At 32.6% G+C, this 16,849-nt stretch overlaps 2 protein-coding genes across 2 annotated transcripts; one reads left to right on the forward strand and one right to left on the reverse strand.

Annotated features, from left to right (window-relative positions):
* Positions 1-9,854: 9,854 nt before the first annotated feature.
* Positions 9,855-11,506, reverse strand: LOC104088560 (SKP1-interacting partner 15). The gene is made up of 2 exons (XM_009593263.4): positions 10,144-11,506; positions 9,855-10,058 (listed from the first exon to the last, which is right to left on the reverse strand). The coding sequence occupies exon 1, from the start codon at positions 11,345-11,347 to the stop codon at positions 10,181-10,183; it is 1,167 nt and encodes a 388-aa protein (XP_009591558.1). The 5' UTR covers positions 11,348-11,506; the 3' UTR covers positions 9,855-10,058; positions 10,144-10,180.
* Positions 11,507-15,253: 3,747 nt separating this feature from the next.
* Positions 15,254-15,787, forward strand: LOC104093852 (uncharacterized). Its single transcript, XM_009599686.2, has one exon. The coding sequence runs from the start codon at positions 15,254-15,256 to the stop codon at positions 15,785-15,787; it is 534 nt and encodes a 177-aa protein (XP_009597981.2).
* Positions 15,788-16,849: the final 1,062 nt, after the last annotated feature.

Below are 16,849 nucleotides of genomic sequence, written 5' to 3' on the forward strand. Positions count from 1 at the left end.
TGTTGTTCTCTTTTACAGGTGGCGCACAAACGCTGAAGTTAAACAAGAGTTCTAGTAATGCATGTGACGTGGATAAGCATAAGTGGTTATATTTGATATTCCCTGAACAAAAAGGTTGCATAATTGATAAGGAATAGGACTCCTTACTTGAAGAGAACTCTATCCTAGATAAGGAAAGAGTTAGAGATTGAAGTTAACTATAACTCTTCCACCAAGGAAAAGTAAATTATTAGAACTCTAGTTAATCTTTATTTACTAACTATATAAATATCAGTGTTGTTCTCTTCTATAGGTGACGCACAAACGATGAAGTTAAACAAGAGTTGAGAGCAAAATAGCAAGGCATTTTGTAAGCAATTCCTTTGTGATTCAAGTATGCGAACCTGAAGCTACATGAACCAGATAGAAGAACCAGTTCCAAGTATCTATCTTTTATTCTAGTTCAATTGTAGTAGGGCTTTTGAGTTGTTTTCAGCTTTCTCTAGAAGCAATTGTACTAGGTACTTTGAGTGTATTGTTCAAGTTAGAGTTAACTTGAAATTGTCGCAACGGTCTGAGGCTGGTTTTCACAAAGGGTTAGAGGTAATCCTTAGGTTTACAAGAGGTTTGTAAACGCTGTTTTTGGTTTAGTGATTTAGTGAAGTGTTGGGGAAAATCCTACTGGGTAATAGGTCGTAGTTTTTTCACCTTTTGAGCTAGGTATTTTTCACGTAAAATACTTGTGTTCTTTACTTTCTGCATATATTATTCTGCAATAGTAGTATAAGAAACACATAGAAGAACCAGACCCTTCTATAATTTGTGCACGTAAAAAATTAGACACCACACAAAACACCTGTCTTGTGTTGTATTGAAGCATAAAATTTCAGTGGGTCAAAAAATATATTAAGATGCTGCATAAGATTGATGTCAAATTTGTTGTTAATTTTCATTTGTTTCAGTTGTGCATAAATTTCTTTATAATTCATGCAGGAAAATGGGAATCTATCTTGATTTTAGAAAAAAAAAAAAGAGAGAGATGAAAGCAGAAGAGCAATTCATAGGGCTATTGTTGGCTGTTGGCATTGAGCCGTTTGGGGGGGGAGGGGGGGAGAGGGGGTTGTAAAGAAACCAATGAATTAAGGAGAAAGTGGAAGTAGCTTTCAAATAAGAGAACATCATCTTTAAAGAAGTGAAAGCTCCTTTCATCCAATCCAATCCTCTATTTGATGACATATATAGTTGTAATATCAAAAGCTCAACATCATGACCCAACAACAGGCTTAAAACTTAAAAGCCATCATTTAGACTGCATAAAAGCCTATTTTAAAGCTCCACAGATTTTTTTGTTTTAATATTTCCCAACATTATTTTTCTCTTAGCTTCGAAATGAATAGATCGGCAGAATATATATAGTAACAAAGTCGAAGCTTAGTCTCTTCGTATTCCACATTTCAGAATTGATCAGACACAACAATATATATATATATATATATATATATATATATATATATATATATATATATGTATGTATGTATGAAACAATGTATAGGTCAACATAGTAGTTTTTTTTGTTCCCTTCTATATGTATAAGAAAACTAAGTCAAAATGACATGAATTTACGTCCAAACTAGCATATATATATATATATATATATATATATATATAAGTTTCCTTTTATGTTCCCTTCTATATGTATTCATTTTTTGGATTTTAATATATAAGGTATTGATAAATATGAGACCTCTGCCACCCAAGGCGACTTTAATGAACAAAATATTTCATATAGCTCTTGATGAATGTGCTCAAACAAATTTCATAAGGAAACACAAAGCGAAATTCTTAACACATGGTGGATGTGATCTGAATAAATAAAGGTCATATCCTTTTATATTTCAGGATGTTACCTAACGTTACGAAAATAAAATTTGGTCTTAGTTTTATTTACGAACGTTGTTACGATTAATTCTTGAGAGCGAATTAAATTTGAAAATATCGTCATGCATCTTAATTCGCCCTTGGAGCTACATGGTCCAATTCATTAAAAAATAAATATATAGCCCTTGAATTAGTTCTCTATAGGTCTGCTGCATGGTCATATCATAAATATATAGCATACAAATGAATATACCAAATTGAGTGGGTATAAATTGTTGGTAAAGTGGAAGGAATTCAATTCCCCACCTATGTCCCTTTTCAAATTATGATGATGAGAGAAAAACAAAAAAGGGAGGGAATTCCAAAATATGGGGAAAACAATAAATAAGGAACAGATACAAGGAGCTCTAAGTAACTTATTAACTGAATAAATAAGTGAATCTCTTAATTTTTTACTAGTTAATTATATTTTTGATAAGTGAAATCAATTTCTCACCTATGTCCTTCGTGTCAATTTAGTTACTAATAAGTGAATCTCTTGTTAAATATTAACAGTCTATCAAAAATGATAAGAAATTTACTATCATAAGTTAAAATTTATTATAAGAAAAAAAAAATTACCGTTATCAACGTATATAACTTAATTCATTTCTTGAAAGAGACATATATGAATAGAGAAAGAAAGAGGATAAGGTAGGGAGGGGGTGGGGTGGGACCTATATTGATCATTTATATCTAAAAAGATGTAGAACCTAAACAAGTCAAAATGACACGAGGGGTATAATTATACAACAATAACAACATACTCACTATTATCCCACACCGTGGGATCTGGGGAGGGTAGTATGTACGCAGATTTTATCCCTACCTTGTGAGAATAGAGAGGTAGTTTCCAATAGACCATCGGCTCAGAAAAGCATAAGCACCACATTAATAAAAATATAGACAAGAAGAGACCGTACCAAAAAGCCATATAAAAGCAGAATAAAAATAACAAGATAGTAAGGTGATCAACAATGAAAGAAAATAACGGTTAGTCATAAAAACCCACTACCAACAGAAAGTGAGACTGCGTGTCAATACTACTGTTATGAACACTCTAGACTACCTACTCTACTACCATAATTCTCGACCTACATACATTCCTATCAAAGGTCATGTCCTCGGTCAGCTGAAGTTGCGTCATGTCTTGCCTAATCACCTCTCCCCACCTCGTCTTTGGCCTACCTCTACCTCTTTATAGGCCCTCCAATTTCAACCTCTAATAAGGTGTATGATTATGATCTATGAAATGATATATTGCAAAATAGTGACCAAAGGGGTTTTAAGGATCACTTGTTCATAAAAGGTGTAGTAGAGGAATATCTCCATTAATGGAGTGGGCCAATGCCAAAAGATTTCCTTCTCCCTCGTGAAGAGATTTGTGAATATTTGATGGAGTATTTTATTTGGAAATTTTGAATTACTAGGTCTATATTTGTAATCTCCATTGACCTTGGAAAAATGTTAGACGACAAACTTCATTTTGCTTGTCTCCACTTTTGTTGGCCTGATATGATGGTAATCGAATATGTTTCAATTGGGTGATTTGATTTATATTATGGGCGTTGTGTACTGTTTTCTTTTTCATCCTCCCTTTATATTTTGTTGATATTTTTCACTTTCACTAAATTGGATGCATGTATCCTTTGTTCAAGATTCAGCTATAATTATCAATGGGCATCTCAGACTATCTCCAAAGGCCCTTAAAACAAGAATTAGATTAAACATAGTGCTTTTGTTATTTTTATAACTAGTATTAGTATATGTGCGGATGCCGGACTCATGTCAAATTATTTGAATTATGTGTAAATAACTTTAAACTTTAAATCTTCTAGATAAATATAGAATAAAAAGGGCAGCCCGGTGTACTAAGCTCCCGCTATGCGCGGGGTTCGGGGAAGGGGCGGACCATAAGGGTCTACCGTACGCAACCTTACCCTGCATTTCTGTAAGAGGCTGTTTCCACGGCTCGAACTTGTGATCTCCTGGTCACATGACAACAACTTTACCGGTTACGTCAAGATTCCCCTTCTAGATAGATATAGAATATCATAAGATAATAATAAAGAACCACTGCACAAACAAAGACTAACTATTTATGAAATTTCGTAGTGGATAATTCTATTTTTTTTTTTTCAGTACCATTGTCGACGTTGTCATTCGAACCTAAAAATAATCAGGAAGTAAATAATAACTTATATTTATGGCAAAGCAACCAAAGGTTGAGACAATATGAAGGACTCTTTGGATACGACTTGAACTCTTCTTTGATATGCTGTTATATTTCAAAAATTATTTTAATTTAAAATTCTAATTTCTAAAACATTATATTTCAATAATGATATCTTTATAATGATGTAAGTGAAGATATTATCCTTAATTCAAAACTCATTTTAATAGTCTATCTAAAAATTAATTGGTTTTTAGCCGATAAAATTTTATTTTATTATGACTCCATTTTTGAGTTTATCTATATCTCTACCCACAATTTTTGAATTTTGAATACTTTTTATATACAGATTTTCTGTTCTTTGAATCATTAAATGGTAAAATTAATTGATTGTTATTACATAACATTGTAGATATGGTCCAGAAATTGCTAAATAGCTTTTTTGGACACGACTTACTTAACCTCAATGCAAAGTACTCAAATTTTCAACTCAAATTTCATTTAATTTCAAATTCGAATATTATATTAGTTTGGACTTTAGAGTTGGACTTAATTGTTGGTTCCCCTAGAGCCGCCCTTGTTTTTGCTATCAGAGTAGTAGAATCAATGTGTTTAAGTTTAACTTTTGATGTTTATATCAACATTAAAACAAACTGATGATGAAAGGAAAGTTATTTATTCAAAAAAGAAACACGTCAAATGCTTATATCTTTGGAGCATACAGTAAACTTGCAGATCATTTATGGATAACTTTTATAATAAAACGGTGGGATTAACTATTCCATATAGAAGGTGGGATAACTAATTCAATGAACGAACGACCCCTTAGGCTTTTGCCTGTAAAGGAGAAGTTTAGGTTGAAAAATGCTACTGTATATTATTATTTTCTAGCAAGTCTTTAGATTTGACTTTTGTTAGAAACGGAGCTACTTCAAAGAGAATTCCCATTTTAACACCTTTAGAACCTAATTGTAGCTTTTTCTCCAAATCCAGAGTCTGTTCCTTCTAGCCAGATATCTACAGTAAATGCAAAACATTTCTGTTCGCAGTGCTCAGATGTTGTCTGTTGAAGTTATAAGTGTTTTGGTTAGGCATTCAGATTAGTTTTATCTGAATACGTGAAAATTTCCAAAAAAATTTCAACATATAGGGAAGAGCACCATATAGCTTAAAATTCTAGAGACCAGCAATGAATCGAAAAAAAAATATTTATTTGTTCGACCTCCTATTTTTTATGAAGAGAATGAATCTCAAAGGAAAAAAAAAAGGGTCGGATCTCCTGCGGGAATGATTTGGAAGATCCAAAACCAAAAATAGTAATATTTGCTAGCAACAACATAGTGGAGCCAGTAACTCAATATAGATTGATCTGAAATTTAATTCGATTCCAATATACCTATGGGTACATAAGAAATATATTGAATGGATTCTTTTTAATGAATAGATCTAATCGCAACTTCGAATATGAAATTCAAAGGAATCAAATAACAAAAGATACTCTGAATCATAGAACTATAATGAAATATACGATCAACCAATATTTGGTGGGTAAGCAGAGAACTAGAGTATTTGATGAAGGAATCTTGGTTTTTCCTACTACGCTTCATTTTTTAATCTTTTTTAGTAAAAGGATTGGAATACAAGCATAGGCAGCAGTAAATGAAAGAAAGAGCATAAGATCAAACCATAGATAGTGCAGAAGAAACAGATGTTAGGTCATTAAAGTTAAACTGCTGTAGGAGAAACGATTGGGAAATGAAAAAATAAAGCTGTTAAATTACGACATTTAAACACGACGCCGCATCCGGTTGTGAATTGACAGCAATTGTATCCAATTATTATCATTCACAATCCCTCTCTCTTCCTTTCATTGTATATTGAGTAGTGACATAGACATCATTTTTTATCAAGGGCAAAGGTCCAAATATGCTCTTATATTATACGAAATTGAGCACATTTGTCATTCGTTAATACTTTAGCTCAAATATGCCCTTACCATCACATAGTTGGTCCATATATGCCCTTAGAGTTACACGGTTAGCCCATATATGCCCTTTTCGAAACGGAATTCACCCAAACTAATTAGCTTTTTCGTTAATTATATTAAAGTGTATTACAAACACTATTTTATTTTTATTAATACTTTTTTTTCTTTACCTTTCTCTTTTCTTTCTTCTTTTTTCTTTTCTTTTTTCTTTCCCCCTTATCTGTTTCCTCCATTACTGATGTCTTCTCCATTTTCGTCACCAATTTCACTTGACAAAACTCATGAATTCCAATTACTAAGAAAATTCTCCCATAAGGTAATCAAGTTCCAATTTCACTGGCCCTCTAAATAAACGAAAATAAATTGTTTCAAAAATTATGGTTTAAACTTTAAAATAATAAAAACATCCCAACCTTTAACAAAACTCAAAAGACCAAAATATTTAAAATTGTTTCCAAAAAAATAATTTAATGATTAAAAACCTAGAGTTCAAGTTATAGTATTATAAATTTGAGTTGTTAGTCTTTTTTCCTCTTTTTTCAGCGGGACATTTTCTATTTTTTTTTTTATTAACTATGTAAATTAAGGGTGTACATGGAACGTGTTGGTTCGGTTTTTATCAAAACCAAACCAATTATATCGATTTGGATTGTTAGGTTTTGTTGGATTTTTTGGGTTTTTTGTTACAAAAATATTATTTCAATCTTACTTTGTTAAATTTTTTAGAACTAAATATATGTTCAATAAAAATTAAAAAATTGACAAACATATGATCTATAAAAATATTCTTATGGAAGAATTTTCTTAGATCATGAGTTTTGTCAAGTGAAATTGGTGACGAAAATGGAGAAGACCTCAGTAATGGAGGAAATCGGATAAGGGAGAAAGAAAAAGGAAAATAAAAAGAGAAGAAAAGAAAAAAGAAGAAAGAAAAGAGAAAGGTAAAGAAAAAAAAGTACTAATAAAAAGGAAATAGTGTTTGTAATACACTTAAATACAATTAACGAAAGAGCTAATTAGTTTGAGTGAATTCCGTTTCGAAAAGTGCATATATGGGCCAACTGTGTAACTCTAAGGGCATATATGAACCAACTATGTGACGGTAAGGGCATATTTGAGCTAAAGTATTAACGAAGGGCAAATGTGCTCAATTTCGTATAGTATAAGGGGATATTTGGACATTTTCCGTTATATCAATAATGACATGGTTACATCATAGCAAGGGCAACAAGAGTAGTTCCAGTTTCCCTTAATCTCCAATAGTATAACTGCTATTATTATTGGAGCAATGTGATGCAACAGTAAAGCCCAACTCTTGCTACATTGCCATTTTGTTTAAAAACTATACAGCTTTTTAGGAAGCCCCCAACAGGCAAGCCTAACAGAGACACGATGGGATAGATCATTCAGTATGCCAGTTTTCGAATAATTTGAAGGGAACACACAATGGGATGGCCACTTAGACACAAGAAAACTTGATGTTTCAGGAAACATTTTATAAGGATGCTGAGGAAAGGACATTGACATTTGACAGATAGGAAAATCTGATGTTTAAGATCAACACAAAAAAGAAAATGGGCTTATTTTTTAAGCACACAGCAACTTCCCATTTGCATAAATGACTAGAAGGTTCCTCAAAACTAAACTTCAAGGTATACTGTCCCCATTTGTATACAGCTAGCTAGTACTGGGATTCTATCCATCCCCTCTTTTAGTTAGTAACAAAATACTTGTGATTTTTAACAAATAAATAAGTCCTCCATGATGAAATGATATGTTCATGAAATAAAATTTCAAGAAATAGCACGTGAAACTTAAAAGACATTGAAGACAAAGATGCAACATCAAATAGACCTTGATGATAATATCTGAAGAAAGGACTACGACTAACCTTTCTTCCACAGATCATGGATAGTGGCCACCAGTTGCCATTATTATCATTGGTTCACATATTCTAACCAAAAGGAATCATACAAACCCAACAAACTATAACGCAGTTGTACTATCTTAGATAGTGCAGGTACAAGTAGCAGTGACCTACCCACCATTCACTCAATAAAACTCTACAAGTATGCTACAATGTATTGCAGCATCAAACAAGCGGCTGGCTCGGCCTTTACTAGAATAGACATACACACAAGAATAAGCCTCTCCGCTCGTAAGAGGATTTTCTATTCTAATTTGTTGAAGCTCCTAAACCAACCCTCGACGAATTTACAGACAAGTAAGAGCTGATTCCTTTACAAAGACCAAAGAGTCCTTAATGAGGACAAAATGGAAGGTAGATGGAGGCGGTTAGAGAAGAAACAGGTCACCGCAACACTTGAACTCTAAAGAGAATCAACATCAATTGCGAGAAAAAAGTCAAAACCAATAACAGGAAGAAACCGCCAGTTCACTAAAAGATGCCTCTTTTTGGCATATTTGCGGCAGTTCAAAATTTATAGCATGTTAGTCTTACAAAGAGCTTTGGTCACTTAGCTTCTTAGGATGTGAACTGTTTTAGCTGCAAATTGAGGATGTTCATCCTAGATTTCAACAATTTCACGGCTCAATAACCTCAAGATATGACTGTGATGACTAACCACTAGGTTTACCTGTTGCTGTTACGTAACTGTATAATAGAATCTCAACCTCACTCTTATCTACACTACTCCTTTTGTGTGTGAGTGCTATGTACTAACGGGGGAGAGAGTATAGTTTCACAACAAGATAAAGAGAAAAGAGTAAAAGAAAGGAAAGAGGAGAGGATCTCTTTCTGTCTGCAAAACACAAGCTGCACTCAGGTTTTTCTCAATCGGTAAAAGAGTAACCAAAATATAAACTGTACTCTCAACAATCATTCCACCTACAAATAATTCATGGTTCAGTTACATATAGTATTATGCTAGCGTAATCTGTATCTTCTTTCTTCTTTTTTCCTACTGTTGTCTATCTATGTGACATCAAGTGATCCACTGCATGAAGTCAAATCTCAAAAAATAAATATCTACTCCAAGAGTTGGTTTTCCCATATAGGATGTGCAACAGTCATAATTGTAGTGTTGCCAAAAGCTGGCTTAAGGTGCGTTTAAATTCAGAAGATAGCTGCAAAACAGGCTTGACCTCATTTAGCAAAGCTTCAGTTCAAGCACCAAGGCACTATCGTTTCCGTGTTACAATAACTATTTCACTTAATTGGTGTTTGTGTTTCTTTTTTATTTTTTACTTTTATAAGGCATATATATTTGTTGTTTATGTTCATAGTTATAGTTGAATTACAAAATATAGTTTTTATTTTTAATTTCTTCTTTGTGCCTTCATTAAAACCCGCACTATATTTATGCTTTTCGTATAAAGCCCAAACAAAACTCAACAGTTATTTTCGCTTTTCACTTTAACAACACAATGATTGGAATATCAACATATCTTCCCATACAATAGAATAAAAGGTCTCAGTCAAGTAATTAGCTTAACAAGTATGTCCGTACCTAGTTCCTTGCTACCACTGCTAAGAGTTAAGTCCCCTGATTGAAAAGGGCAATAAAGTACGAAACTTAGCTTGACGCTATTAGTTAGAAAGGAGCAAATCCATCAAATAGAGACATCATCACATAATCCACATGGCATAACTTAAAACCATAACACAAGTGATCTTTATAAAGGCAATATAGCAACTCCATAAGTTATAGCAAAATCACAGTCGCTGATATGCAAATCAAGCAAGGAATTCAGCCATTATTCTTCATTTTCATAGAAAATATAGCTAACTTACAGATGAAACAAAGGACTGGTATGCATCATATGAAACGACAAAGCTCTGTAAAGACAAATACATTCCGAATACATGAAAAGGGAATCCTTGCATACACGAATAGTCAGATATCATATAACAAACAAGCCAACCAAAAAAAAAAATCTTCATCTGAATATCGAATTGCTATTCAGATTTACCTCAAAATACAAGTACAATAACATTATCTTTCTGACGGACCAATGTTCTAGGAGACCACTGCCTCCATCCTGTTTAGCATGGCAATCAAAAGAAAAACTAAACATTTAGCTTCAACATTATGAGAAGTTAGAATTCCCAAATCAGAAAAGTTACCATTGAAGCAGATGGTCTTCCTCCTCTAACTCCGCCTTTAAGACACTGCATTCAACTGAGCCTCAAAGACGAATCCACGATAAAGTCCATCACTATTCCCCGGAACGCCACTTATCCACCGCCATTCCCCTTTCCCGCACTCATTTTCCTCCCAAAGCGCCAATCTTCCCACCCTCTTGCCCGAAAAACAAACTTTACTCCCTCCACCAAACACCTTGAACTTACTCGAATCTTGAAAATACCTAAACATATCTGGCGGCATTCGCCCAGCTTCTTCCCATTCCAAAGAGTCCAAATCCAATCTAAGTATCAAAATGGTCGAGCATGTGCTGTGCAACGAATAGGACGATTTTAGACCACCAATCATCAACACCTTATCATTTTTACCAGCAAGCAATCTGGGGCGTTTCAATATGTCAAAAATATCACCCCACTCATGCTTTTCTAACCTAGTCCATTGTTGACTAAATTGCAAATCTTTAACTGTTGACCTAAACAGCTTCCACTGGGACCGCCACGGGGAACCAACATCACAAAGGGCTAAAATGGTATCAGAAATCAAGATTGGACTCCTAGGTTTTGACGGTAAATTCGATGAAAACTTGAGCCAATTATTGGAAGTTGTTGAGCCAGAGAAGTAAATAGCAGCTAACTCAGTCAAAACCAGAACTTGATTTGGTGACCCGACAAGAACCGACCCGTGTTTACACCAAGCTGAACCCAATTGCGGAAGCAGCTTGAATTGACGAGTTAAAGGGTTACAAACGATTAGGGTTTTGCTATTGTTACTGGGAAGAGGAGGAGGAGGAGGTGAAATTGCGGGTATGGGCCCCGCAGTGGTGGGGCCCTCAGCCCAGAGATAGAGGAGGCCGTGAGAGGAAGTGATGGGGTAGTGAGATCTAAAGGGAAGGAAAGAAAGTGGGAATCGAAACCAGTAGTTAAGCACTGTGTCGAACACATGGAGTGCACAATGAGGAGATTGATTATTATGACTGTGGCTGTGAGTACGGTGGGAGGGGCGGAGGGCGAGGAGGGAGAGGGGGGGTTGGTGGGTAGAGATGAGGTGGAGGAAGGCCGGAGAAGAGAGAGTGGAGTTGAGACATTTGCAGACGCATTTTGAGACGATGATTTCACGGAGGGTTAAATGGGAGAAGATCTGGTGAAGGGTATCTTGAGGTAAACGATTTAGAGGGGAAAACTCCATCGGAATACGGCGTCGGCGGTGGTGATCGGAGAGACTGATCTAATCACTTGTTTCGGGTTTTTGTGTTTGATACTACTATTATTTTTGTGCTTTGTAGAAAGTGTTTTTTCTTGTTTTGGTTGACTGGTTTGTCTTGACAATGTATTTGGCTATGGTGATAGGGGAAAATGGGGTCTTTTTTTTCCCTATTTTATTATGCAATTGGGCAATTGGATTAAGAAATTATTGCAATTTGCAATTGATTTTATTAAATCCTTCGAATAATTACTATAGTGCTTTGTTTTTTTAACTAAATTCAAAATAATCTTCATGAGAAGAAAATCTCATAATGAGGTGCTTTCATTTGTCTTTTTTCCTGATTGGTGTGACATAAGAAATACTAGTACTAATTTTCATAACCTTCATTTTTACCTATAAATTAACCACTTCATTTCTTGATATACTATCGATACAGTGGACGTTTTGTGTCCGTGATACGTCCAAAAAACCAAAATTTGAGAAATAAATTTGATATAAGAAAAGAATGTTATTGCAAAATTAAGATAAAATTAATGCAAATGTAGTTATATTCCCATTAGTTTGAGTCGGTATAAAAATAAAAAAATTTAGCCTTTAAGTTCTGAAATTTGGGGTCGACGAGAGATTCTTCTGCTTGGACTTAGGATTTTTAATAGAGGAAAAAACATAATTAGGCAATATTTAACAAAAAATTTCATAAATTTAGCAGGAATAAGTAATTATAAAACTGACAGCTAAATAACTACATTCCTAGCATAAACATGATCAACCCAATGAATTTTAATTAATGGACCTCTCAATCTTTTCCGTTTTCCGTTGCCTACTTTAACGTGATACGTTACACATTTAGATGATTTATAGGTAAGATTGCACCACCGTTAAACCACATTAATATTTTTCATTTCCTATTGCTTTTTTTCTTTTTCTTTTTCTTTTTTCCGTTTTGATTTACCCCCTTTAATTTATCTTTTTTTTAATAAAGAAGAACAATGATTTTCAAGTATGGGAAGTTGTGAACGTAATGGGAGGTTTTCTTTATATATTTACTTTTATGGTGTTTTTATTCCTTTTCCACTTCTAAAAATATCAAGTATAGTTTATATATAGTATATAATAGTTGTATATATATATATATATATATATATATATATATATATATATATATATATATATATATATATATATATATATATATATATATATATTATGTGTGTGTGTGTGGAGTATATATAGTTGAATAAATAGTATTTAAATAATATACCACTTGTATATTACTACTATTATATTATATACAACGTATATAATTGATATATACATAAAAATTATTTGGATATGCATAGTGATATATGATGTATTTTTGGCATATATTTAATTTGATGATTTAGTCTGACGTATATTTATCGTGTAAATAGTAATGTATGGAATATATATAGTTGAATAAATATTATTTAAAAATACATCATATATCACTATGCATATCCAAATAATTATTATGTGTATATCAATTATATACGTTGTATATAATATAATAGTTGAATAATATTTAGTTGAATAATACATCATATATAGTTGAATAATATTTATTCAACATATATAGTTGAATAAATATTATTTATATAATATACCACTTGTATATTACTACTATTATATTATATACAACATATATAATTGATATATATGGAGTATATATAGTTGAATAAATATTATTTATATAATATACCACTTGTATATTACTACTATTATATTATATACAACGTATATAATCGACATATACATATTATATATAATTATTTAGATATGCATAGTGATATATGATGTATTTTTGGCATATATTTAATTTGATGATTCAGTGTGCCGTATATTTATCATATAAATAGTACATATATGGAATATATTATTGTTGTATAAATGTTATATATATAATATGCACTTGTATATTACCATCATCGTACATCATTTATAAATGATATATTATATTATATACCATCAAAAACTTGAAAAAACCGAAACTGAAAACTGAATATACTAAGCATCTGCTCTTACTTGTGGCTCATATTAATACAAATAATAAAGATTGCAACAAATGAATGAATATCAAATTCATCAACAATACTATGCATGGTCTGTACATGATCTTGCTTCTACTTTTATTAGTTCCCTTTCCTTCATTTTCATTTAGGATGCGAATCCAAAAATTACTAACCAATTCTAAGAACCACCAATGTTTTTTTCAACCAAACTGTACGAATATTATATTGTTAGAGATGGTGTGTTTCACAAGGCTGAAGTAAATTTGCTTTCCACATAGCATGGAAAATTATGCGAATTGATTTTCTGAGAGAAGAGTCGAGAGAGATTTTGAGAGAACCTAATTCAAAGATTCGGGCAATAGAGACGATGAATTTCAAATGAAAATGGATAGTTTAAGTATATCCATGATTAGAATATATTTTGGGTAAAATGAAGAAAATAAGAGGGGAGTAGCAACTGTAATTTAGGTTAGAAGATAAGAAGAAAGAGAGAGTATGACAGATTCCATGATTTACGCCTCATTAATTGTGTGTATAATCTATACAATATGCTAATATTGTAAAAAAATCTTCCATTTTTTGGAATAAACAAAAAGTGATATTATTTTCTTAAATATTCTTTAAAAAATGTTCAGCCATGTAGTTTTCTCTTTTTAATAAGCAACTTCACCTCAAGGCCACTTATCATAAGCGACTTTCTTCTGCTTCTAAAATACTGTAATGTAATATCTCTAATAGGCTTCGTGGAAATTGCTACAATAATTAAGCAACTCTATCGTTTTGTATCCTAGTTTTATTTGTTTATGAAATGCTTAAAAAATGAAAGGGCAAAAAAGTTGTTCCTCATTGAGCTTTTATTCTTTGATTTCACATCCGGTGTTCGTATGTGCTCAAAGTACTTCATAATAAAGATGATTTTATATCCGGAACTTGAACTCGAGATCTCTATTTAAGGGTGAAGTATTTATCATTTCACTACGATCTTTGTTGGTTAGCTACTTCAGTTATAAGTTATTTTATTAAGTGCCAACTCCTTTATCTTTTGTGGAATAACTTTAATGAGAATAATTTTATCGCACTAAAGAGTTGTTATAAGAAATATCAAATTATGGTGGATGTCTACTCTTCCTCCATGATCTTCATCTCAAATGCGTAATGACATATTTAATGACATAGTTTCTTCACTTTTATGCCTATATAAAGGCCTTATAATAGATAGAAAAATACACACAATTGAAGAAGAAATAAGAATCTTTTCTTTCTTTCTCCATATATCTCTTAGCTTATTTTTTCTTTTTCCATATTGTTACTTTGAGTTATATTTTATAACACGTTATCAGCACGAGACTCTACCGTCTCAAGAAACTCTTTGAGAAGACTAAGGTATAACTTTTCTCCTCTTTTAATTATTACTGATATTATGAAAAGAAAGTTCGTTGCCCTTAAAATTTCGGGCAAGAACTATATGACATGGGTGTTGGATGCTGAAATCCATTTAGATGCAATGGGTCTTGGAGACGCCATTAAAGACAAAAATAAAGCATCTACCCAAGACTGTGCTAAGGCCTTGATTTTCTTGCGTCATCACCTTGATGAAGGGTTGAAGATAGAATATCTCACAGTCAAAGATCCACTTATTTTGTGGAATGGCTTAAAGGAAAGATATGACAACTTAAAGTTGGTCACTCTTCCACAAGCACGATATGATTGGGCTCATCTGAGGCTCCAAGACTTTAAGTCTATTTCTGAATATAATTCTACGATGTTCAGAATTACTTCTATATTGAAACTCTGTGGAGATACTATCACTAACTATGATATGTTTGAAAAAACATTCACAATATTTCATGCCTCCAATATGGTCTTGCAACAGCAGTACCGAGAGAAAGGTTTCAAGAAGTATTCTGAGTTGATTTCTCTTCTCCTTGTGGCTGAACGAAACAATGACTTGCTCATGAGAAATCACGATAATCGACACACTGGGTCTACACCATTGCCTGAAATGAATGAGGTGCATTCCCATTATTCTAAGTATGAAAAAGGTCGTGGCCCTGTTCGTGGTCGTGGCCGTGGCCAAGGAAGAAATTTTTCTGGTGTTAATCACCCTCCAAAGAAAAATAACCACCAAAAGTGGAAAGGGCCAAGGGCAAACGGTTCAGAAACTGAATGTTATCGTTACGGTGAAAAAGGGCATTGGGCAAATATTTGTCGCATACCAAAATATTTGGTTGAGCTTTATCAAGCATCTCTAAAGAATAAAGCCCCTGAAACTAATTTTGTCTATGAAAATGAATTTGACATCACCCACTTGGATGTGGTAGATTTTTTTGAGCACCCTGATGGAAAAATAAACCACTCGATCGGTGATGGATCTGTGGTTAAAGATGATTGAGCAGTTTGATTTTTATTTTTCCTATTCGTAGTATCTAATGAATAAACATCTTGTAATTTTTATTGCACTTAATAATACTTCTTATGTAGTTTTTAAAAATATATGTATTTCCGAAATTTCATAAATTTCACAAACAAGGAGTAATATCTAACTAATTAGTGTCCTGGTCTTACTGATCTTTTAACGCTTTTTGATTTTCCTTTACGTTACTTTAATTCTCTTTAAGAAGAGATGTACGGCACCCTGGAATAACTTTTGTTACCTCACCCTTAATTTATTTCATGTACATGGATGAAATATTATGAATAAAGAAAAGAGAAGCAGCTAAGTATGTTCTTTCTTACACGGATCAATTATTTTTCACACAATGTATAGGAAAACGCAAATAACTCATACATGTAAATAAATTTATTGTAGTTGTATTAATCATATGTATAATGTGCTTATAATTATATTATTTTTGTTGCGTAATTATTTATATAATAATTAGAATTTATCAGAAAATGCATTAAAAGGTCACTATTGAATTATTGGTTTAACTTTATTTCTTTTCCTTTTTCTCTAAAAATATTAATATTTATTCATATACTTCTTTTGTATGTCAAACCATGGGAAACAAATATGGATATCTTTCAAAGCAAACTTAGATCAAAGTTCAATTGTAAAAATATTTGCTTAATTGATTCATGTACAACACATACAATATTCAAAGAGAAGAAATATTTCTTTCATTTAAGTATGTGTAAGGCAGATGTTACTACAATTTCTGGTAGTAGTAATCTAATTGAAGGCTCTGGAAGAGCTAATATAACTCTGCCTAAGGGAACAATACTTATCATAGAGAATGTAATGTTCTCCTCCAAGTCCAAGAGGAACTTGTTAAGTTTTAAAGATATCCGTCGAAATGGATTTCATATTGAGACTATAGATGAGAATAATTTCGAATATCTCATCGTTACCAAGAATATCTCTGGCCAGAAAAGGGTTATTGAGAAGTTCTCATCTTTATCTTGTGGCATGTATTGGACAAGAATTAGTGCAATTGAGGCACATTCTATCGTA

Source organism: Nicotiana tomentosiformis, chromosome 4 (genome assembly GCF_000390325.3).
Source record: "Nicotiana tomentosiformis chromosome 4, ASM39032v3, whole genome shotgun sequence".
In the NCBI taxonomy this organism is placed as follows: domain Eukaryota; kingdom Viridiplantae; phylum Streptophyta; class Magnoliopsida; order Solanales; family Solanaceae; genus Nicotiana; species Nicotiana tomentosiformis.